Source organism: Rana temporaria, chromosome 3 (assembly GCF_905171775.1).
Source record: "Rana temporaria chromosome 3, aRanTem1.1, whole genome shotgun sequence".
Lineage (NCBI taxonomy): Eukaryota > Metazoa > Chordata > Amphibia > Anura > Ranidae > Rana > Rana temporaria.
In genome coordinates, this window is record NC_053491.1 from 461,872,747 (window position 1) to 461,897,591 (window position 24,845).

At 45.0% G+C, this 24,845-nt stretch overlaps 1 protein-coding gene across 3 annotated transcripts in view; it reads right to left on the reverse strand.

The window, feature by feature from the left end:
* GUCY2D (guanylate cyclase 2D, retinal) overlaps positions 1-24,845 on the reverse strand; it is a 121,860-nt gene that overhangs the window by 17,893 nt on the left and 79,122 nt on the right. For all 3 annotated transcript variants that reach the window (XM_040346784.1, XM_040346782.1, XM_040346785.1), the window contains 7 exons: positions 22,907-23,063; positions 18,141-18,284; positions 10,841-10,989; positions 7,775-7,938; positions 7,414-7,606; positions 7,156-7,330; positions 1,174-1,272 (listed from right to left, as the gene is read on the reverse strand). In XM_040346784.1, coding sequence (XP_040202718.1) covers positions 1,174-1,272; positions 7,156-7,330; positions 7,414-7,606; positions 7,775-7,938; positions 10,841-10,989; positions 18,141-18,284; positions 22,907-23,063 — 1,081 coding nt within the window. The remainder of the gene's footprint in view (positions 1-1,173; positions 1,273-7,155; positions 7,331-7,413; positions 7,607-7,774; positions 7,939-10,840; positions 10,990-18,140; positions 18,285-22,906; positions 23,064-24,845) is intronic.

A 24,845-nucleotide genomic window follows, 5' to 3' on the forward strand; every position in this document is an offset into this window, starting at 1 on the left:
CCCCAGAAAGGTAAGTGCCGGGCGGGGGGGGCAATCTGACTGGCAGCATCTTACAGGGCACAGTGGGGACAATTGATGTGGGGACAATTGATGTGGGCACAGTGGGGACAATTGATCTGGGCATAGTGGGGACAATTGATGAGGGCATAGTGGGGACAATTGATGTGGGCACAGTGCCGACAATTGATGTGGGCACAGTGGGGACAATTGATGTGGGCACAGTGGGGACAATTGATGTGGCCACAGTGGCGACAATTGATGTGGCCACAGTGGCGACAATTGATGTGGACACAGTGGCAACAATTGATGGCATGGCACAGTGGTAACAATTGATGGCATGGCACAGTGGCTGCGTTGGATGGCACAGTGGCTGCGTTTGGCATGGCACAGTGGTGACAATTGATGGGCACAGTGGTGACAATTGATGGGCACAGTGGTGACAATTGATGGGCACAGTGGTGACAATTGATGGCACAGTGGCTGCGTTTGATGGCACAGTGGCTGCGTTTGGCATGGCACAGTGGCGACAATTGATGGTACAGTGGCGACAATTGATGGCATGGCACAGTGGCGACAATTGATAGCATGGCACAGTGGCTGTATTTGATGGGCACAGTGGCTGCCTTTGATGGGCACAGTTGTTGCATTTGATGGGCACAGTTGTTGCCTTTGATGGGAACAGTGAGGCTGCAATTGTCTTTTTTTTTTTTGTTTGCGCCCCCCCAAACATTTTGAGCACCAGCCGCCACTGCTTCTTACATACCAGATTTGTGGCAAAAATATTAAATAATTCCCACAGAGAACTTCCTGTTTGGGAACGATTCCAAAATTGCTTTTAGATGGTACTAATCGAACAGACTCTGCAAGGTGGCATATGTTTACCTTGCAAAAGAATAAAGCAAATATGTAACACGGTAAACAATGCATGCATCAACTATTTATATTCTGCAGTTTCAGAGTGTTTGCATTAAAAAATAAAATAAAAAAAACTTTAGTTCTAAAATTGGACAAAATAAAGAGGCCTCCAAAATTCAATTCTATTGTAATACTTAGGAATTGTACTTTTGGATTTGAAACATTTGGATCGTAGTAGAGAAAGTAAAAATAAAAACGACATGGCAGTATATATAAAAAAAAGCGTTTGTGTAGAATTCTACAGAGAGAGTAACTTACGAAGTCCTGTGGATTCCATACGTGAGGCGGTATTAACAGTGTCTCCAAAGAGACAATATCGCGGCATTGTGAGCCCAACCACTCCAGCTACACATGGACCTGTGTTGCAAGAAAAAGTATAAGAAGATTTAGGCTCTGTTCCCCAGTATTTATACTATAAAAGGTGGTGAAAAACTACAACATTTTATTAATTATCTATTCTAGAGATAAGAAAAAAGATATTGACAAAAAAAAAATGATTTCATAATGAAATTACAGATTTCACATTCCCAGAAAATTCTAAAATCTGCCTTACATTATATTATGCAGACTGCATGGGTGAAATTTGCTTAAAACTTTGCATGCCATATGATCACCATATTGTCATGATCACTTAAGTGCTCCTGCTCCCTATTCCAGCAGCCGGGTGTTGGCTGTTGAATCCTCCCTGTCTGTGTTCACCTGTTATGTGATTTATCTGCTCAGTCACCTGATATAAGCAAACTGAACACTCTATCCCATGGGTCTTCAAACTATGGCCCTCCAGTTGTTCAGGAACTACAATTCCCATCATGCCTAGTCGTGAGGATCCCTGCTCTATCCCTTGCTTGTGATAGAGACACATCTATCTGTATTTTTCTAGACCAACCCCCTGTTAGTCTGCCTTGTTTGTTGTTGGATCCCCTGTGTTTGACCCAGGTTGGACTGTATTATCCCCTGAATGCAGCCTGCCTTTCTACCTGAAACGGATACTGGATTATGCCCTGAACTCAGCCTGCTTCTACCTGGACTGTCTTTGAACTACGCTATCTGCTAACTGCAAGTAACCGGTTTGCTGTGTTCGCATTCTGGGCAACCAAGTACCGGTAGGCTTGCTTGCCTTAAAGCAGTGGTTCTCAACCTTCTAGTGCCGTGACCCCTTGATAAAATTTCCCAAGTTGTGGGGACCCCCAACAGTAAAAAAAAAATTGTAGCGTGGGTTGTCAGCACCCAAGGCAAGACGAGTAATTTGCACCCCTAATCCACAGACATTTAGCGCTCCCTTCCACTCGTACAGTATTAAATCCCCTTATGGTACATTTTAGGATGTACCACTCTTTCTCTTTGTTCTTCTTTTATCTCTCTTTATCCTAATTTTTTTTGCCATCTTTCTTGTTCTTTCTCTTCCCTTTTCTTTGTTCCTCCCCCTCTTTTTCCTTTTCCTTCCATGTATTCTCTATTTTTACTTCTTCTCTTACTCCTTGGTGGGGAATTGGGATGAGTGGTTGTGCTGGGGAGAGTTCTGATCAGCCAACTTAGGTGCTCTTGATCAAGGTCATCTGCTGATCTGAGAACTGTCGTAGGGACTTTTAATGGCATCTACAGTATAAGTGTTACTCACTGTGTCTTCGGGTTCAAGTGTCTTGTAGCAGTGACACCTATGCCGAAATCAGGAGATAGGGTCTCCTCCAGCCCCTCCCACTTCACATTCCTCACCAGTCAGCTGACCTCTAGTCTCTGCCCCCCCAACTATGCTGTGAACAGAATGGGCGGCTGCGAAGAGACTGAGTGGGTGGCTGTGGGCTCCAGGGACAGCCCTGCTGGGTGGCCGTGAAAAGGCTGGGAGAGCAGCGCGGGCTTCAGGAACTGCCCAGAATTCGGTGACCTCTGGAAAATCATCATTTGACCCCCGAGGGGGTCCCGACCCCCAGGTTGAGAACCATTGCCTTAAAGGGTCACTAAAGGAAAACATTTTTTTTGGCTGAAATGACTGTTTACAGGGTATAGAGACATACGAGTTAAATGATTCCTTTTAAAAATTATTACAAATAGATAAAATTCAATCCTATAATGTGCCTGCAGGTTAGTTTCACTTTAAACTGGTTTCAAGTTCCTGTGAACTAGAGAGACACACATAACAAAAACAAACAAATCCAGGGCAGTGTTTTTTTTTTAAATTAATCTGATTGGTTCTGTTAAGTTTTAGACACACAGTAATGACAGCTTAGACCATCGTGAAAAGCTCCCAGTACTGTGGTTATAAGGAGCCAGACAATCAGGGAGTGTGGAGATCACAGCAGAATTACAGCAACTTCAAAGCAAAAACGAATAATAAGGACATGAAACCAGTACTGCAGTAAGGTAAAGGAAGCTATTTAGCTTAAAAAAAAATTCCTTTAGTGATCCTTTAAGGTAAAGGAAGCTGCTATAGGTGAAGTGCACAGTAGCCAGATGTTGGGCCAGATCCACAAAAGACATACGACGGAGTAACTGCTGTTACTCCATCGTATCCCTTGTCCTAACTTTGGAACTGATCCACAGAAGCAGTTTTCCAAAGTTAGGCAGAAGATCCGGCATGTGTAATTGAATTACACTGCCGAATCTTAGGATGCAGTACCGCATCCGCCGCTGGGGGCATTTCGAGTCGAAATGCCGCTTCTAGTATGCAAATTAGCACTTAAGGCGATCCACAAAGCTTTCCAGCTTCGTTTTTTTGCCGTAAGTTTTAGTTTGCAAGTGTAAAACTAGGGCTGGTGTTACAAAGTGTAAACTAGTAACACCATGTAAAAGCCCATTCCAGCGACGGCATTTGGTATGCATTCCCGAGGGAGAACTCCACGCCAATTTGTAAAAACAAAACCGGCATGGGTTCCCCCCCAGGAGCATACCAGGCCCTTAGGTCTGGTATGGGTTGTAAGGAGACCCCCCTACGCTGAAAAATCGACGTAGGGGGTCCCCCTACAATCCATACCAGACCCGTATCCAAAGCACGCTACCCGGCCGGTCAGGAAAGGAGTGGGGACGAGCGAGCGCCCCCCCCCCCTCCTGAGCCGTGCCAGGCCGCATGCCCTCAACATGGGGGGGTTGGGTGCTCTGGGGCAGGGGGGCGCACTGCGGGCCCCCCCACCCCAGAGCACCCTGTCCCCATGTTGATGAGGACAGGACCTCTTCCCGACAACCCTTGCCGTTGGTTGTCGGGGTCTGCGGGCGGGGGCTTATCGGAATCTGGGAGTCCCCTCAAATAAGGGGGCCCCCAGATACCGGCCCCCCACCCTAAGTGAATGGATATGGGGTACATCGTACCCCTACCCATTCACCTGGAGGCAAAAAGTAAAAGTTAGTAAACACACAACACAAGGGTTTTTAAAATAATTTATTATTCTGCTCCGGAGGCCCCCCCTGTCTTCTTTATTAGCTCTATTACCAGGGGGGGCTTCTTCTTCCACTCTCCGGGGGTCTTCTTCCACTCTCCGGGGGTCTTCTTCCACTCTCCGGGGGGGGGTTCTTCTTCCGCTCTCCGGGGGGGGCTTCTCCGCTCTCCGGGGGTCTTCTTCTATCTTCGCCGCTCTCCGCTGTTGACTCGGCGAACTCCGGTTCTTCTGCAGATGTCCGGTGCCTTCTTCTTCAGCGCTGGCTGCCTGCTATCTTTGTGTGTTAGCTCAATTAGTAACAGGCAGCCAGCCCGGTCTTCTGTGACGTCAGGTTCTTCTTCTCCCCTCTTCCGATGTTGACTCGTCGCCTCTTGTCACTGTAATGATGGAAGCGCGCCTTGCATCCCATTTATATAGGCATCACCGTCCCATCATGCTCCGGCAGGTACCCACGTGGTGGGTGCACGTGGGTAGGCACGAGGTACCACGTGGGTACCTGCCGGAGCATGATGGGACGGTGATGCCTATATAAATGGGATGCAAGGCGCGCTTCCATCATTACAGTGACAAGAGGTGACGAGTCAACATCGGAAGAGGGGAGAAGAAGAACCTGACGTCACAGAAGACCGCGCTGGCTGCCTGTTACTAATTGAGCTAACACACAAAGATAGCAGGCAGCCAGCGCTGAAGAAGAAGGCACCGGACATCTGCAGAAGAACCGGGGTTCGCCGAGTCAACAGCGGAGAGCGGCGAAGATAGAAGGAGACCCCCGGAGAGCGGAGAAGCCCCCCCCGGAGAGCGGAAGAAGAAACCCCCCCGGAGAGCGGAAGAAGAAACCCCCCCGGAGAGTGGAAGAAGACCCCCGGAGAGTGGAAGAAGACCCCCGGAGAGTGGAAGAAGAAGCCCCCCCGGTAATAGAGCTAATAAAGAAGACAGGGGGGGCCTCCGGAGCAGAATAATAAATTATTTTAAAAACCCTTGTGTTGTGTGTTTACTAACTTTTACTTTTTGCCTCCAGGTGAATGGGTAGGGGTACGATGTACCCCATATCCATTCACTTAGGGCGGGGGGCCGTTATCTGGGGGCCCCCTTATTTGAGGGGACTCCCAGATTCCGATAAGCCCCCGCCCGCAGACCCCGACAACCAACGGCAAGGGTTGTCGGGAAGAGGTCCTGTCCTCATCAACATGGGGACAGGGTGCTCTGGGGTGGGGGGGCCCGCAGTGCGCCCCCCTGCCCCAGAGCACCCAACCCCCCCATGTTGAGGGCATGCGGCCTGGCATGGCTCAGGAGGGGGGGGGCGCTCGCTCGTCCCCACTCCTTTCCTGACCGGCCGGGTAGCGTGCTTTGGATACGGGTCTGGTATGGATTGTAGGGGGACCCCCTACGTCGATTTTTCGGCGTAGGGGGGTCTCCTTACAACCCATACCAGACCTAAGGGCCTGGTATGCTCCTGGGGGGTGAACCCATGCCGTTTTTTTGTTTGAAAATTGGCATGGAGTTCTCCCTCAGGAATGCATGCCGAGCGACGCTGTCATTTTTTTTTTTTTCCCGACGCAACTTTTTAAAGCCGGCGCGATCCACAAAACTCGGCGTAACGTAACTTCGCGCATACGCAGTACGGCCGGCGCGGGAGCGCGCCTCATTTAAATGGGACTCGCCCCATTTGAATAGGAACGCCTTGTGCCGGCGGAATTTTAGTTACACGGCCTGAAATTTCTAGATAAGTGCTTTGTGGATCGGGCACTTAGGTAGAAATTTTAAGGCAGTGTAACTTAAATGGGATTTTTTAAGTTACGCCAGGTTTTTGTGGATCTGGCCCATAGTGTCTGACCACCTACGTTGGGGTAGATGTGACACATATTAGCACTGATCTGGCAATCACATAGCTGTGTTTATAAACAAAACCAACCCTAATGCCGCGTACACACCATCACTTTATGTGATGAAAAAAAATGACGTTTTTAAAAACGTCACTTTAATTGACTGTGTGTGGGGGAAAACGTTGTTTTATGTCTTGTAAAAAACGACCAAAAAAAATTGAAGCATGCTTCAATTTTATGTGTCGTTTTTCAAAAGTGCACTTTTTACTTCACAGAAATTGACTGTGTGTAGCAAAAAACGTCGTTTTCTAAGACGTTTTTTCATCCACGCATGCCCAGAAGCTACTTATGAAGCAAGCTTCAATGGTAAAACGTGGTGGAATGTAACCTCACTTTGCAAGATCATTGTGAGAAAACGATGGTGTGTAGGCAACTTCGTCTTTGAAAATTGGAGTTTCAAAAACGTCATTTTTTACTTCACAGAAAGTGTCGTTTTTTTCCATCACATAAAGTGATGGTGTGTATGCGGCATAATCCTTTGATTATGAACAAAGCCATGTGATCGCCATGTTAACACTGACATGGTAACATGGCTCTCTATATAAACAAAGAGAGAAGGTTAGTGGTAGAGTTAGGTTTCTTCTTTTTTTCAGTATCTAGCATCATGTTCCAAGCTAATAAGAGGACTTTTTGTTTTATTAGTACAAGAACAGGTCTGGTAGTTGAAAAGAGCTTCTCTAACCATCAAGAGAAATTTAAAGCCCATTCCTCTCAAGGAAACATGAATAAAATACCTTAAGTAAATGTGTTCATCCTTGCTGACTACTATTTTTTTTTTTTACTGAAATCTCCCAATTTCACTTATCCTTGTTTATGTCCTAGGCAGACAAAATACTTTCTTGCATATTATGTATGATCATTATGATTTGAAAAGGTTGACAACTTTAAGAAACAGATTTGACAAGACCTCAAAAATCCCAAAATTCCAAATAAAAACTTTAGGTTAGTTGCTAAAGGCATCCAATATTTTAGGCTTTTGTGCTTCCTACCAGAGTGGAGCCCGATGCGTATTCGGACTGGCACATCAGGCATGTGCCTCATTTTAAAAGATCCCACAGAGCTAAGGATATCCAGGGACATGTTGGCAATCTCAGCTGCATGACGAGTACCATTTGTTTTCGGCAGGCCAGAAGCAACCATATAGGCATCACCAATGGTTTCCACCTATCCAAAAAATAAAAAATACTTAATTTGCTTTATTGCCATAAAAAAAGGAAAATGTAAAGGGAGGAGCAGTATGCTTTCACCTTATAGACATCATGGGAACCAATAATAGCATCAAAAAGGGTGTAGAGATCATTGAGAAGATCAACAACCTCAATGGGTTCACTGAGGGAAGAAATGGTTGTGAAGCCCACAATGTCACTAAAGTAAATAGTGACTTGGTCAAAATATTCTGGCTCCACAGGAGTACCTGTCTTCAGAGATTCAGCTACAGACCTGGGGGGAAAACAGAAACAATTAAAAATGGAGATCAATGTAAATAGCATGTTCTACAACAGAATCATCAGGCTTTGGTGGTTCCTCTGTTATCTAGACCTCCTAACACCAATTTTATCTGTTCAACCCCCAAAATAAGGGCGGTTCTCATCTTTTTATCCCACTCACGGTGGAAGCATCTGAGTCAAGAGTTTGTCGGTTTTCTGCTTTTCCACTTCCAACTCTTCGGTTCTCTCTCGGATCAGATCCTCCAAGTTACTAGAGTACTGCTCCAACATTCGAAGCATTGAATCGATGATGTTTGTTTTGCGCCCGCGGTTTATTGTCTTAAACTAGATTGAGAAAGAAAAAACAAAGGAAACATAAAAAGTAATGATAATGGAATATTTCTATAGTGCTAGTTGGGGGAAATTCCAACCAATAACAGAAAACTCAAAGTGTGACTGAAGGCAAAACCTTTCTTCGTTTTGGAGCAGTAGAGGTAGAGGGTAATTAGAACACCTGTTAGGATTTTATTTCTGTGTGGGTCCCTGATAGTGAGAATCACCCTCTCCTTTTGCCCAGTTTACCATTATCACTGAGAGTGAAAGTGAAAAAAAATCCCAAATTTTGGGTTGTCACCAGAACAAGAATAAAGAGGAAACCTCCTAATGAGACACAAGTTTTGGTGATAACCTGGGATTCTCTCATTTTGGAGGCATTTTCTCTCACTTCCTATTTTGGTAATGTAAGCAAAGTGAAAAGAAAATGCCCCAATGGGACAAAGATGACGAAAACGTATTCTATCCAAACAAAACTACAAGCCCTCTGCTGCAATGGAAAATGGTACTTGTAGTTCATTCATTCACAGAAGTCAAGGCTCCACCCACAGACTTTTGAAGAGAGCAGGAGAGTGCTGGAGTCAGTAAGTACTACAACCTGTTCTGCAACCCCGTAGACTTAAAGCAGTTGTAAAGACAGAAGTTTTTTTACCCTAGTGCATTCTCTGCTTAGTTTGATGGGATGTGTACCGGGGCTGGTCTTTTAAGTACCTTTGATCTGCTGATTATTTGGATAGCTTATATTGCTGTGTGGGCTAAAGATATGAGCTTGGTGATGCACCCCTTCTATGGATGGTTGGACTTGAATTTTTGTGTGAATACATTGTTTCTTGTTTTTTAAGTCCTATTCTTGATGTTAGAAACTATCAGTAAGAGTTAGGCCGACTTATCAGTAGATAAGTCGACCTAACTCCGAATCTACGCCGACTTATGTTTAAGCGTATGCTCAAACAGAGATACGCTTAAACATATCTAAGATACGATGGCTTGCGCCGTCCTATCTTAGATTGCAATATTTTGAATGGCCGCTAGGTGGCGCTTCCATTGCGGTCGGCATAGAATATGTAAATGAGGAGATACGCCGATTCACGAACGTACGCCCGGCCGACGCAGTACTTTTACGCCGTTTACGTAAGAGATAGGCCGCGTAAAGTTAGAGCTAGGCCCTATTGGAATAGTAATGTCAAGTATGGCCGCCGTTCCCACGTCAAAATTCGAATTTTTTACGTCGTTTGCGTAAGTCGTCCGTGAATCGGGATTAACGTAGTTTACGTCCACGTCAAAATCAATAGGCCCGTGCGGCGTACTGCACACTGGGAAATGTAGGCGCCTGGCGCATGCACTGTAAAGAAAAACGTAAAAAACGTGAGGTCAAGCGCCATTATCATAAAACACGCCCCCCCTCAAACACATTTGAATTAGGCGCCCTTACGCCCGCCGATTCAGGCTACACTGACGTAACTTAGCAGGCAAGTACATTGTGAATCATGTACTTGCCTCGCTAACTTACGGCGGCGTAGCTTAAATTCCTTAAGCTACGCCGCCGCAAAGTTACGCCAACGTACCTGAATCTACCTATATAGGACTATTTTTGAGAACGAATTCCTACTCCAGCAAACTGTACAGTACATAAACTTTCCTTGATTTATACTACTAGGTTCCAATATACAGATACTGTTCACATGTTCTCCTGATGAAGATGTTTAAAGCAAACACTTTGAAAAGCGTGTGTAAAACCTCCTAAGGGTTGCATTTAATATAAAGTTATTGTACTTACACGTATCCATAATAAAAACAGTATTGCATTGTAAAAAAGCAAGGCGACCGCCACAGACCATTTAAACATGTAAAATGCGTGATAACTGTAACACACAGATCAGCCCGACCGGAAGAAGTCCTTTTGTCAACCAAACTGGTTGGGCTGACTATGTTCCTATTATCGTGCATTTTACATGTTTGGATGTTCTGTAGCAGCAGCCTTCCTTTTTTACCATGCAATGCTGTTTTTACTATGGATACATGTAAGTGCAATATATTAAATGCAACCCTTTATACTATCCAGCGTCTTATGTTTTATTTGGATCTGATTACATGATCATTGTTTGGGTGGAGTCCCCTGGATGCTCTGGAGCTGTTTCTGATGTGGTTTCATTGTACATCCCCTGATGATGACCCCTAATGGGACATATTCATCAAGCCTGTTTGATCCTTCGTAATAAAAGGTCCAGGCTCTCTGGTAAGAGTCCAACCTATTGTGGTGGTGGCGTATTCACTTGGTGAAGGAATTGGATAACATTATCCACAGTTGAATAATGAAGTTTGCCATTTGACCATTATAGTCCATTTGAGAGACTGTTTTTTCTGGACTGTTTATTATTTATACATTTTTTTTAGTATTTTTAATATCAATAACTGTAGCGCAACACACCTTTATTTCGTTTTTTGTCAATAGGCACACAGAGCCCAGCCTGGGATCAAGCCTGCAGGAGTGCCCCCATAGGAAGCAGCTTGCTATGGGGGCACGCGGAAGGGGCAAGGAGCCAGGAGCACCAGCGGGGGACCTAATAATACATTTTTCACACAAGATTTACCCAATCATTACCTAGGGTTCACACATTTCCCCACATGAATCCAATTTAAAAATGTAAGAAAGTTGTGTGAATCTTGTAGGAAAACATTTTTACAGGGAACCCCAAGTGTATCAAAATTCAGTGCATACAATAACACAATCTAGTATAAAAAATAAAAAAAAAATAAAACCAAAAGTAAACTGTAATTCAAGACTGGTGTTTCTGTTATATATGGGTCCTTGATACAAAATGCTGGCTTAGAAAATCATAAATGCAACAGGCAATCGGTATTTCAATACAGGCACTAGTTCATTAAATGGAAGCAAAATTGTTAATTGATCTACCTGGTCAAAGACCTGGTCAATGTTGGGTCTCCTGTCTGGATGTTCACTCCAACATTGCTTCATTAAATGGATACAGTCTGGAGGAGCTTGGTCCAAGGAGACGGAGGGGCGGCAAAGTGGGGGAGGGCGGCTAACCTTTTTGATTATTTCTGAAAAAGCATGGTTAATACAAAAAAAAGAAGCTTAGATTAAATCATATGGAAGCTTTTTAGGGAAACAATGGTCATATATCTTTATACTCTTCCCTCATTTCTGAAAGGGAGCATGAGTTTTTTTGTAAGACATTAAAATGTTAAAAAGCAAAAGGTGAATGAAAAAAACAAAACAAAACCTAACAAATTAAAAAATGCATTTGTTTAGGTATTCAAGAGTTCTAATCTTAAAAATATTCACTAGCATCCATTTGCCCTGAATCTATTAAGATTCCACAAACCTAATGTCCTCATTCGAATATCAATCCAAGATATCACCAACACACCACATTTAGGAAAATTAATAGGACACTGTAATGTTACCAACATAAAGAAGTGACTTTGAGGCCCCTAGAGGCCTCTCCCCCAGGTAGCAGTGACATTCACCATTTCACCACAGCACCCTATGACTGGGTCTCATTGCTGTCTGAAATGCGTTGGACTCATTGGGCCAGATTCACGTAGAATCGCGGCGGCGTAACGTATCGTAGATACGTTACACCGCCGCAAGTTTTCATCGCAAGTGCCTGATTCACAAAGCACTTGCGATGAAAACTACGCCGGCGGCCTCCGGCGTAAGCCCGCGTGATTTAAATGGGCGTGTGCCATTTAAATTAGGTGCGCTCCCGCGCCGGACCTACTGCGCATGCTCCGTTTCGGAATTCCCGCCGGGCTTTGGGCACAGTGACATAATTTTTTCGAACGGCGACGGGCGTAGCGTAATTCCAAAATTCCCGGACGGCTTACGCAAACAACGTTAATTTTTAAATTTCGACGCGGGAACGACGACCATACTTTATACAGCAATACGATTGCTTTGCGACGGGAAACTAGATTAGCGGCGACGTAGCGAACGCGAAAATCCGTTGTGGATCGCCGTAACTCCTAATTTGCATACCCGACGCTGGTTTACGACGCAAACTCCCCCCAGCGGCGGCCACGGTACTGCATCCTAAGATCCGACAGTGTAAAACAATTACACCTGTCAGATCTTAGGGATATCTATGCTTAACTAATTCTATGAATCAGTCGCATAGATACTCTGAGAGATACGACGGCGTATCTGAGATACTCCATCGTATCTCCTTTGTGAATCTGGCCCATTGTATTTATGGGCCCATTGGAAGTATTCTCCGCTATTCTTGTTATGGTGACAACCCAAAATTTTGATTTTTTTTTCACTTTAGGGATGACAGTAAACAACAAAAATAGAAAGAGTGCATCTCCCTAATGGGAAAAAAATGTTTGTCTACTTTAATCTCCCTTCCACCCAGATTATAGTGCTAGGTGGCTGCATGTCCAATCACTAGGCACTGGCACTGGTGGTAGGGAGAGATTTCTTAGTCCTGTTTAACACTTTCCCGACAGGCTGTAGCAGATTGACGGCCAGGCAAGACTTTCCTCCTTCTGAGTGGATGCGCAGCGGCGCTAATAGTCACCGGTCATGACTGATCAGTGTACCGGCTCGCTGCCACTACCATGTGACCACTCTGATGAATCACAGCAGATCACATGACAGTTGTAAACAATGAATGGCTTTCATGCCATCCATTGTGTACAATTGTGTTGCTAGCTGTGATTGGTCAATGTAATCACTTGGTACAGATGGTACAGACAGGGCCAATCACAGCCCATCTGTACAAAGTGATTAGTTTTGTCAAATCACAGATAATCCCAATAAAACAAACTGAATGAATCAGTTTCATTCAGTAAAATGCTTGCTTATAGCAATGAAATTCACTGCACTGCAATCATAGGCCCAGATTCTCAAAGACTTACGATGGCGTATCTCCAGATACGCCATCGTAAGTCCGAATGGCCACCGTCGTATCTATGCGCCTGATTCATAGAACCAGTTACGCATAGATTTGGCCAAGATACGAGCGGCGTAAGTCTCCTACGCCGTAGTATCTTGGGGTGCATATTTACAATGGCCGCTAGGTGGCGCTTCCGTTGATTTCCACGTTGAATATGTAAATGAGCAAGATACACCGATTCACGAACGTACGTACGTCGCAATTAGTTACGCCGTTTACGTAAGACATACGCCGGCGTAAAGATAAAGCAGGTCTCTAGGTGGCGCAGCCCATGCAAGGTATGGACGTCGGAACAAGCGTATCTTTTTACGTTGTTTACGTAAGTCGTATGTGAATGGGGCTGTGGGTAGGTTACTTTCACGTCACAGGCATTGAGCCGGCGTATCTTTGGGCGTAAATACAACGTAATACTGAGCATGCGCGTGCATGCGCCGATCGTTCGGCCATGCATCCACATGGGGTCATGCTTAATTTAAATACAACACGCCCACGACCTGCCTACTTTGAATTACGTGCGCTTACGCCGGCCGATTTACGCTACGCCACAATTAACTTAGGACGCAAGTGCTTTGTAAATACAGCACTTGCCTCTCTAAGTAGCGGCGGCATAGCGTAAATAAGATACGCTACTCCCGCACAACGTAAAGCGCCCTACGTGAATCTAGGCCATAATGTTTAAAAAATAATAATCACTTCAACAGAATAGTACAATGTTACTATGGTAACATTATATTGCTCTGGTCACAGTGTGTAAAAAAGAAAAATCGAAAATAATGTGATAAAATATTGGGGTTGAAAAGTCTCAGGGGTAGATTCATGTAGAATGGCGTTTCTTTGTGCGGGCGTAACGTATCCCATTTACGTTACGCCTCCGCAACTTTAACAGCATAAATAGGCCGGCGAAAGCCCGCCTAATTCAAATTGTGAAGAGGTGGGCGTGTGTTATGCAAATCAACCCTGACCCGACGTGATTGGCGTTTTTCACGAGCGGCGCATGCACCGTCCGTGGAATTTCCCAGTGTGCATTGCTCCAAAGTACGCCGCAAGGACGTCATTGGTTTCGACGTGAACGTAAATGAAGTCCAGCCCCATTCACAGACGACTTACGCAAACAACGTACATTTTTCAAATTTCTTCGCGGGAACGACGGCCATACTTAACATTGGTGCGCCGAATATACGCCTATATTTGTACTGTCCTGGCATTTTTGAGCTTCAAGAAATGGGTGTCAATACATCAGGATTGATCAATTTTCATATATATATATATATATATATATATATATATATATATATATATATATATATATATATACACACACCATAGTTGGAGGACGCTATAACTTTCCTACAGACTAAATAATATACACCAATTTGGGTTATTTTCACCCAAAAAATTTAGCAGAATACATTTTGGCTTAAATTTATGAAAAACAATTATTTATTTTGAAAATATTATAACAGAAATTAAGATTTTTTTTTTTCACAATTTAGTTATTTATTGTTTATTGAGCAAAAAATAAAAAACACAGTGATGATTAAATACCACCAAAATAAAAGCTCTAGTTGTGTGTACAAAATGATAAAAATGCTGTTTGGGTACAGTGTTGCATGACCGCGCAATTGTCATTCAAAATGAGACAGCTCTGAAAGCTAAAAATTGGCTTAGGCAGGAAGGGGGTAAAAGTGTCCCAGTATTGAAGAGATTAAGCTCCAACCAGGAGGATATGAAACTAACAGAGTGACGGTGGAGATATTGGAAGATAAGAATGTGTAGCAATTAAGGGCAGGATACATGGGCCAAGCACAGGTTCACTTTGAAGCTAAGGTGTACCAAGTGCCAACAACGTGGCACAAGATGGTTTCTCAAATTTCTAGCAAATCACTCTTTGCTTATTATGCTACTGTGAAACCTTCTGATTTACTTTGTGAATGACTTTTACATTCCTTAGATGGTATCCAGTCTTAAAGGGGTTGTAAAGGTAAAACATTTTTTTCCTAAATATCTTCCTTTACCTTAGTGCAGTCCTCCTTCACTTACCTCATCCTTCCATTTTGCTTTTAAATGTCCTTATTTCTTCTGAGAACCCTCACTTCCTGTTCTTCTGTCTGTAACTCCACACAGTAATGCAAGGCTTTCTCCCTGGTGTGGAGTGTCGTGCTCGCCCCCTCCCTTGGACTACAGGAGAGTCAGGACGCTCTCTACGTTGCAGATAGAGAAAGGAGCTGTGTGTTAGTGGGCGTCCTGACTCTCCTGTAGACCAAAGGAGGGGGTGAGCACGACACTCCACATCAGGGAGAAAGCCTTGCATTACTGTGTGGAGTTACAGACAGAAGAACAGGAAGTGAGGATTTCTCAGAAGAAATAAGGGCATTTAAAAGCAAAATGGAAGGATAAGGTAAGTGAAGAAGGACTGCACTAAGGTAAAGGAAGCTATTTAGGGGAAAAAATTGTACCTTTACAACCCCTTTAAAAAAAGTGAAAGCCCTTTGTCCGGGAAATAGTAAGCTTCTCTTATAAGCAAATAATTTCCTTGCGCTTAAAAGCACAAATCTTAGCTCTCTTGTGTAGCGCCTGTGTACTTTTCAGTACAGGTGCTATGTTAAATTTAGTGGGATGAGAGACTTATTTGCTCTCATCCATGTTTGATTTGTTTAAATTCGGCTGTTGCCAGCCTTGAACTGTCCTGTGGGTCATTCTGTGCTCCAGAGATGTAGTACCATCTCTGGACGGCAGGTGGCGCCAGAGGGGTCCAGGCGGAGCCACTTTTCCCCAGCAGCCAATTAGAGGAGCGTTTCCCTCGCGGGGCATGCTGGGGAAGGGTATTTCTGTGGCGGAGGCCTTGGCTCAGGGTTCTTTGCGGGTTCCTGGTTCAGCACCCACCTTTAAGGTGTGCGCACAATCACGGGCCCCGGCAATATGGCCTACCAGGCCGGGGCGCACGTGCTACACAGAGTTTCTGACTCTGGGCCCTCACGGCTCAGAGCAACTGAAGCTACAACGGAGCCCCAGTGATTTACTGGGTCCCCACACTTTGAGAGAAAGATCCCAAGCTGGCTGTGCTGTTCAGTGGGGAGTCGGTCTGAGGTGAGCCCGGAGGCAGGTGATTCAATAGGGCTCAGACAAACCATCGGGGATCTGGGTGACCGAATACTAGCAGGTTGTATGCTGCAAACTGTCAGTCGCTGGCCCCAAATTATTGACTGAGAGGATTCGCTCTACTTTCATGTTCCTGAGTACTGGGCCTGTGGCAGAGACCCTTTACTAGAGTAAATCCTACTAGAGCCAAGTCGGTGGCAGAGACTTGTTCCTTCTCAGTTGTTCCGAGTGACATCCTGGCTGCCAGGCCTGTGAAAGGGACCTGTCCAGGGGCACTATCAGGGCCGGCCTTTGGGGTGTGCGAGCAGCGTGGCTGCACAGGGCGCCATGGGCAACAGAGGCGCCGTGCGGCCATCCAGAGACGTACTAAGGGGGGGGCGAGCCGCCCCTGGGTACCACACACTGGGGGGTATCAGACCGGTACCCCCCCTCCGTGATTGTATTACACCTGCGGTGTGGCCACGGGCTGCCTGTCTGTGCGATCCCGGATGTCACACAGGCATAGCCGAGTGAAGCCGCCTCCCCCTCCTCTCTGTTTATGTGTAAACAGGGGGAGGGGACCTCCTGTGCATGTGCCGCCGCGCTGATCTGAGGTACTGAAGGGGGGCTGCACTGAATGGGGGGGTACACTGGGGGGGAGCTGCACTGAACGAGGGGGGGCTACAATGAAGGGGGGGCTGCACTGAACGGGGGGGCTACACTGAACGGGGGGGTCTGCACTGAACGGGGGGTTTTCAACTGAAGGGGTGGATGCACTGAAGGGGGATCTGTGTAACATGCAGGGGGTCCAGAGCTGCAGGGTTCTGAGTAATGTAAAGGGGTCCAGTGATGCCAGGTGCTGTGTAATGTAAAGGGGTCCAGTGGTGCCGGGTGCTGTGTAATGTAAAGGGGTCCAGTGGTGCCGGGTGCTGTGTAATGTAAAGGGGTCCAGAGGCTCAGGGTGCTGTGTAATGTAAAGGGGTGCTGTGTAATGTAAAGGGGTGCAGGGGGCTGTGTAATGTAAAGGGGTCCAGAGATGCAGGGTGCTGTGTAATGTAAAGTTAAATTAAAACAAATTATTTGTAACAAATATTTTTTTCCTCTTTGTGTATGCTTAGGTGACCAGGGGGCGAGGGGAGAAGATGGGGGGGGGGGCGCCACAGGATTAGCTTGCACAGGGCGCCTGAACACCTAAGGCCGGCCCTGGGCACTATACCCACTCTGGCTGGAGTGGCGACGAGACAAGCATAATCATTGGAGGCAGGACTGCTTCTTCTATCCATAGCCTGAATCTGCAAAGTTTATTCTTTTTCACCAATCTATTCTATCTACCTCGAGTTGACTGTTGGTCATGTTTGACCAGAAATAAAAGCATTGAAAACGTCAACCAACTGTCTGGACATTCCGTCACTGCTCTCATCATCATCATCATCACCCCTAGACAGATCACAGAGGTAACATAATTATGCCGTCCCAAATCTAAGCAGCGGCTCCTCCGGGGGTAGCGCTACACTTGTATAACCCTGGGAAATGCATGCTGATTTTGTCTCCAAGTAACACAGACACAGATGCTGATATCAAGTTGAGCTTAGCAGAGTCCTCTCTAGCATGAGCAGCTGCTTTTATTTATACTGTCAACATGAATAACAAAAGAAGGTGGTGGCTTCACAAACAGCCAATCAGACATTTGTATTCTTTCAAAAGAACCAATCACAGACATGTATATATTCAAATTGAATACTAGCAGTGACGTGTGCAGAGCCATGCGGCATGCTTTCTGTGAGACAAAGAGTGTCTCATAATTTGAACATTACAAAGATGGTTCTGTACATGACCGGGTGCACACCAACTCACTGCTTCCAATGACACAAACCATACTCCATCATGGCTCAGTGGACCATCATTTTCGTATAGTTATGCTATAGTTCCCATGTACGCAAATCTGTTTACTCGAAGCCATAGATGCAGTCGCCATGAAATGGCCAGTCTCTTGGTGAAGTATAAATGAACATCCCTAAAAGAGCAAACACATCTGCCGTGTACACAGGAAGGTTTTCGCGGCCAATGGTCTTCCGCCAACGTCTGTATGTGCAAATATGTACACATGAGAGTATTACAGCAAAACCAACACTGGGGGACATCTGACGACATACATCAATAAAAATTTCCACAACACCTCTACTTTGGAGAAATTAATGATTTTCACAGTCATACCGTCTGCAGAAAGCTCCAGCATGCAGTAAGGACCTCCTCTTATGATGACCTCTTGCATTATAATGGACAAACCATAGACATCTCCTCTGTAGGATCCTCTGTGACTTGGCTCACGCAGGAGTTCAGGCGCTGTCCAATACAAGTCTGAAATCACAATTTATAGTATGAGGGGGAGAATGCTATTCCCTGGGATGGTCCTTTTTTAACCTTTTACCTTGAAGGAACCCTTTAAATGATTTTTAGGTCTCAGTGGGCACCCACAGAAAATTGTTATATAAACAGCTCATAGTTAAGTGCATGTGATCAGCAGGTTGTAGGCATAATCAGGTCCAGTGGATGTCCAGGGGAGCTACAACAGTATTGCTCTTGCATCCTAAATCTGGGGAATAGCGTAAATGGTCAAATTGGTCATGAAGGCACTTCCCGGAGCCCATTGCAATCCTAATTGTTGATCTGAGATATAGGGGTGGAAGGCAAAGCTTTCAGATCAGATAACTTTGCCATCATAGTTACTGAATTGGTTAATGAATTGAGCTTTTGAAAAACTGATAGACTCTAATATTTACAGTCACTTCCCCTGCATAACTCCTGCAGATCGTTGCTCCTCCTCTGCATCAACTCCCGCAGAATGTTACTCCCAGGACTCCTCTTCTCCTGCACTTTACTGTGAACTATTAGCCTTTCTGCCTCATCATCTTTACTTTACACCAAGGATTACTCTGAATAGTCCTAGAGGCTTGCTGAACTCTTGATAGGTCAGGGGCCTGCTGTACTCCTTTCTTGCGGCCTAGTCGTTTAGCAGCTTACATTAGTTGGTGGACTACTGAACCCAGACATGCAAATCCTGTGCCCACAAAACCCCACAGTCTCTCCTCTGACCTTGCACCCAGCTCCCCTGGCATGCCTCCTCCAGATATCCATTGTGCCTCATTCACAGACCTTCTCCTGCCCTGAGTCCATGGTGAAGAACATAACCGGACATGCGTTCCAATCACTTCTCCAGCCCCTGTGTTCCAGGGCACCTCTTCCATGACCGTGTAAGGACAAGGCTCCCTCCCAGCTCCTGGGCTCCACGCTGAGGCGCCAACCCCCCAGATGGGAATGGGCCTCCTGCTGTGATCTAGCACTCCATTCTTCACTTCTCCTAGCTGACAACCCCTCCAGTGGGCTGAACCTGAGCTTATGAAGGAGGCCTGCCCCCTGCCAATTCCAGTTGGAGATTGGTCAGCGCTCCTCACATGAGCTCCCTGTCACTCCAGCTCCTGGCCCTGCCCTCTTCCAGAACATTCTCCCTGGAAGCAGGGGAGGCGCCCCAGAATTGAAGCACAGGTGGTCACACCCATTGCTACACTTACCACTCCCTGCCCCCAGATCAAAACAAGCAGGCCTAGCCTGAAGCATAGGCCTGCCTAAATGTACCTGCCTGGCAGCTACCACACAAAAATCCTCACCTCTAGCACCTAGCTATGGTAGAGGGTGCTACACTTGCCTTGAGACCCATTTTATCAAAGGGTGGGCTCACAGTAGCCATATAGACACTTGTTTGTTTATATACATATTTATTTTTAAAATGTATTTTATTAAATTGGCAATACCTGGTTTTCCATGCCATTTATTTTACAATAGTTTGCTTATCGGCCCTACAAATGGCCATGTGGAATACAGAGATACTCACCCATAGACTTTAACTGAGTTTGCTACAAAGTTCAAATTTTTTATAAAATTTGTGAAAGGTGTCTTTACCGCCCACCCCCCAAACAGAGCAATGCAGTGGTTCAGGATATACACATGCAACAAGCACAATGCTGGGCTTCACAAAAGTTAAATTACATTGCATTGGACAGGTGGTATTGCCAATGAACACCACCTATTCCGGTAAACTTGGCTGCACTGCAATTGCAGTTGCAGCGAGTTGGTTCGTAATTTTAAGAGTTAAAGCAGATGGTAACATGTCACCTCACCACCATTAGTGATGAATTGCTTTTCAGAGGGCATTAAAGAACGATATTTTTTTTTATAATCATAAACTATCACACAACCCCTAGAGCAGCGTTTCTCAACTCCAGTCCTCAAGGCGCCCAAACAGGTCATGTTTTCAGGCTTTCCATTATTTTGCACAGGTGATTTAAACAGTTTCACTGCCTTAGTAATTACCACAGCAGTTTCATCTGAGGAAAATCTTGAAAACATGTTGGGGGGCCTTGAGGACTGGAGTTGAGAAACACTGCCCTAGAGACCCCACTTAGGAAACCCTCCTCTTAGCAACCTAAATTACGATCAATTGATCAATGTTGTGGTGAGGACTAGACCGTGTAGCAGCCAAAAAATGAATAAAAATCGAACTACTATGCCAGCTTGGTCAACACAGATTAGAAATAGAATAATATAGATAATAACTTATTATAAGAAGACTAAGCTTTTTATGGCACTTTTTTTCAAGGTTAAATCAGTATTTTTTGCTAGAAAATTACTTATAACCCCCAAACATTATAATTTTTTTTTTTTTAGCAGAGACCCTAGGAAATAAAATGGCAACCGTTGCAATTTTTTATGTCACACGGTATTTGCACAGCGTTTTTTTCAAATGCAATTTTTAGGGAAAAAATTAATTTGTGAAAGGTGTCTTTAGCGCCCATCCCCCAAACAGAGCAATGCAGTGGTTCAGGTTGTACACATGCCACAAGCACAATGCTGGGCTTCACAAAAGTAAAATTGCATGTTGCCTTGGGCAGATTAATTAATTAAAAGAATATATACCCTAGTGTTTTTGTAAAATGTGAAAGATGATGTTACGCCGAGTAAATAGATACCTAACATGTCATGCTTTAAAATTGTGTACGCTCGTAAAATGGCAACATACTACTGTACTTAAAAATCACCATTTACATATGCGTGCGTGACTTACATATGCGTCTGCTTCTGTGCGAGCATGGAGGGATGGGGCACTTTAAAAATATATATATTTAAAATGTATTTAATTTATCATTACACTGCCCCTTGAATTTATTTATTTTCTTGTTTTTGATCACTTTTATTCCTTTTACAAGGAATGTAAACATCACTTGTAAAATAAAGTATGACTGGTCCTCTTTATGGAGAGATCTGGGGTCAAAAATACCCCAAATCTCTCCTTCACCTATGAAGGCAAAAGATCAAAAAAAATTGTTTACTTCCACCCTGGATCAGAAGTGACCTCATGACGTTGCTCTGGTCCTCCAAGGCCATAGAGGTGATCAAAGACAATCTGGTCTTTGATTGCCTCTGTGACCAGCCAGCTACACCGTCAGATTGTTCCTTAGATGCGCCTGTAAAGACAGTAAGCCTGAGAAACACCAGTGAGCAGCGGGAGGGGGGACGTCCCCTTCCCCCACTTCTGAAAGCTTTCCAGTGGCTCATGAGCCCCTAGGAGTGTTTTTATGAGAAAGCGAACCGCCGTCTGAAAAAAAAATATTGTATGTTTGGCCATTCTTTCAGAAGTGCATTTGTGGGGTCAGGCACTGATGTGGACAAGAATGCCTGGCTCGCAGTCTTTACTTTAATTCAACCCAAATGTGTTCTATTGGGTTGAGGTCAGTTCCCCCCCCCCCCAAATAAGTCATCCATGTCTTCATGGACCTTGTTTTGTGCACTGTTGCGCAGTCATGTTGGAACAGGAAGGGGCCGTCCCCAAACTGTTCCCACAAAGTTGGGAGTTTGAAATTGTACAAAATGTCTTGGTATGATGACGCCTTAAGATTTCCCTTCACTTGAACTAAGGGGCCAAACCCAACCCCTGAAAAATAACCCCACACAGTAATCCCCCCTCCACCAAATGATTTGGACCAGTGCACAAAGCAAGGTCCATAAAGACAGGTCTTAAGAAAGGTCTGGATACTTTACTAAATGTACATAATATAACTGGGTACTAGCATTTATAGGTAAAGTTGATCCAGGGAAAATCTTATTGCCTCTCGGGGGATCAGGAAGTATTTTTTCCCCTGCTGTAGCAAATTGGATCATGCTCTGCTGGGGTTTTTTGCCTTCCTCTGGATCAACTTTGGGTATAGAATTGGGTATATGGGATTGTACGATATTTTTTATTTATTTGTTTATTTATTTTTTATGGTTGAACTTGATGGACTTGTGTCTTTTTTCAACCTGACTATGTAATTTTGTAACATGGATGAGCGAGTTTGGGGTGGAGGAACTTGACTGGCCTGCACAGAGTCCTGATCTCAACCCAATAGAACACATTTGGGTTGAATTAAAGCGGAGACTGCGAGCCAGGCCTTCTCGCCCACATCAGTGCCTGACCTCACAAATGCACTTCTGGAAGAATGGTCAAACATTCCCATAGACACAATCCTAAACCTTGTGGACAGGCTTCTCAGAAGAGTTGAAGCTGTTATAGCTGAAAAGGGTGGGTCAACTCAATATTGAACCCTACGGACTAAGATTTGGATTTCATTAAAGTTCATGTGAGTGTAAAGGCAGGCGTCCCAATACTTTAGGTAATATAATGTATATACATATTGCAGTCTTCAAGTGGTTATACTTTTTATATTTTTGTTCCGATACATTTTTGAACGGCTTGAGTTTATGTTTGACCACATATATCCTTTTACATGTTCCTAGTAAGGTATGTTCTCTAAAAACAGCTCTGGTTGCGTTATCTTTATCTCATGAGAAATGAACCTTTGACATTGTGAAAGGCATCCATGGTTTAAACATTTCTTTATGTTTCAGAAGCCACACTCACACAACGAATAAAATGTTTGTTGCTGTACCTTCAGGTTGGGGTTCTACTGCTGTAATTCTTTGAGCATTGTATAAGTCATTAATTCCGTAGTCTGTGAGTTTCAACACAAATCTGCCATCTACAACACAGTTCCTGGACTTCAGATGCCCATGAACAATTTCACGGTGATGGAGGAACTTCAAGCCCTAAAAATTACCATAAAAAAGCGTTATTTTTTTACCATGAGCTAGTTTCCTGGATCTTCGTTCTAATGTGTACATACACTGCAACAATGAACTTCTCTTATTTGGTCCCATTTGGCATGTTAAATCAGTTTTTCTCAACCAGGGTGCTACCGTTTGGGTAAATCAACCATGTTTTTAAAAGATGATTTGTAATAAAACATTGTAACTGGTTTTATATACACACAAATGAAAGGTGTTTATTAATGCATTTCTGAGGTAATCATGGTAAATACCATCTTTTAATTCTGGGTAGTGATGTCGCGAACCTAAAATTTTCCGTTCGCGAACGGCGAACGCGAACTTCCGCAAATGTCCGCGAACGGGCGAACCGGGCGAACCGCCATAGACTTCAATAGGCAGGCAAATTTTAAAACCCACAGGGACTCTTTCTGGCCACAATAGTGATGGAAAAGTTGTTTCAAGGGGACTAACACCTGGACTGTGGCATGCCGGAGGGGGATCCATGGCCAAACTCCCATGGAAAATTACGTAGTTGAGGCAGAGTCGAGTTTTAATCCATAAAGGGCATAAATCACCTAACATTCCTAAATTATTTGGAATAACGAGCTTTAAAACATCAGGTATGATGTTGTATCGATCAGGTAGTGTAAGGGTTACGCCCACTTCACAGTGACAGACCAAACTCTGACAGACCAAACTCCCCGTTTAACGCACCGCAAACAGTCCATTTGCACAACCGCAAACTCCCCATTTGCACAAGGTTGGATACCAAGCTAGCCATGTCCCGTTCCTTGTTCTCACTGATGTCATTGTCATGGATATGCAATAGTCTGGCAGCTTACCTGTCTCTCTCCATCTGTCCATTAAGAGGCCTGACCCTGTTCTGGTTACCTTCTTATTTCCTCTCCTTCCTGTATGGCCCCACCCAGCCATCCCAGGAAGTCTATATTAACTGTTGCACTACAGGCCTGCAGTGCTGTGTTCAACAGTGTTGTTTGTTTGCTTAAGTTCCTGTCTGCAGTGTGCTATGATTATCTTCCTGTGTACCGTTTTTGGCTCGTCCCTGACTTCTCCTGTTTGCCTGTGCCCCTGACCTTTTGCCTGTCCCTCGGTTACTGCCTGTTGTCCTGACCTTGGCTTACCCATCACTGTTTGTTCTGCTTGCTGCTTCCTCTCTCTCCCTGCAGAGTGTGACCTAGGGGATCCCAGGGGTCGCGACCCGGATTCAGCTGCAGCGAAGGCCATCCTCACCACTAGAGGCTCTGGTGAACACAAAGCTGGGTCACAAAGCTGGGTCTTAGACTCCGCGCCCTGGGCGATCTTGGGTTCACGCTTCCTCTCTGATAGCAGCAGTTGGCTATAGGGTTCACTACCCTGTGGTGCATCCTTGACCCCAACGAGGTGCACTTGTCACCTGGCCACAGGTGACCTGACAGTCATTGAATGTCTCTTCCTCCTCCTAGCCACGTACAACACCAAGGGTCCATGAAAGGTGACAACAAGCCCCCTGGGATGCCTGCTGTGGTTGGTCTTCCACCTCCTCAAAGCCACCTTCCTCCTCTGACTCCTCTTCTTCAGACTCCTCTCTCTGCGTTGCCGCAGGTCCAGCAATCGACGACGACAAGGCTGCTTCTGGTGGTGATGGTGACCACAACTCTTCCTCTTCATGCTCATCTACGGCATGATCAAGCACTCTTCGCAGGGCACGCTCCAGAAAAAACGCATATGGGATGAGGTCGAAAAGATGCTTGGTTGTTCCTCCTACTTCCAATTTGGGGCACT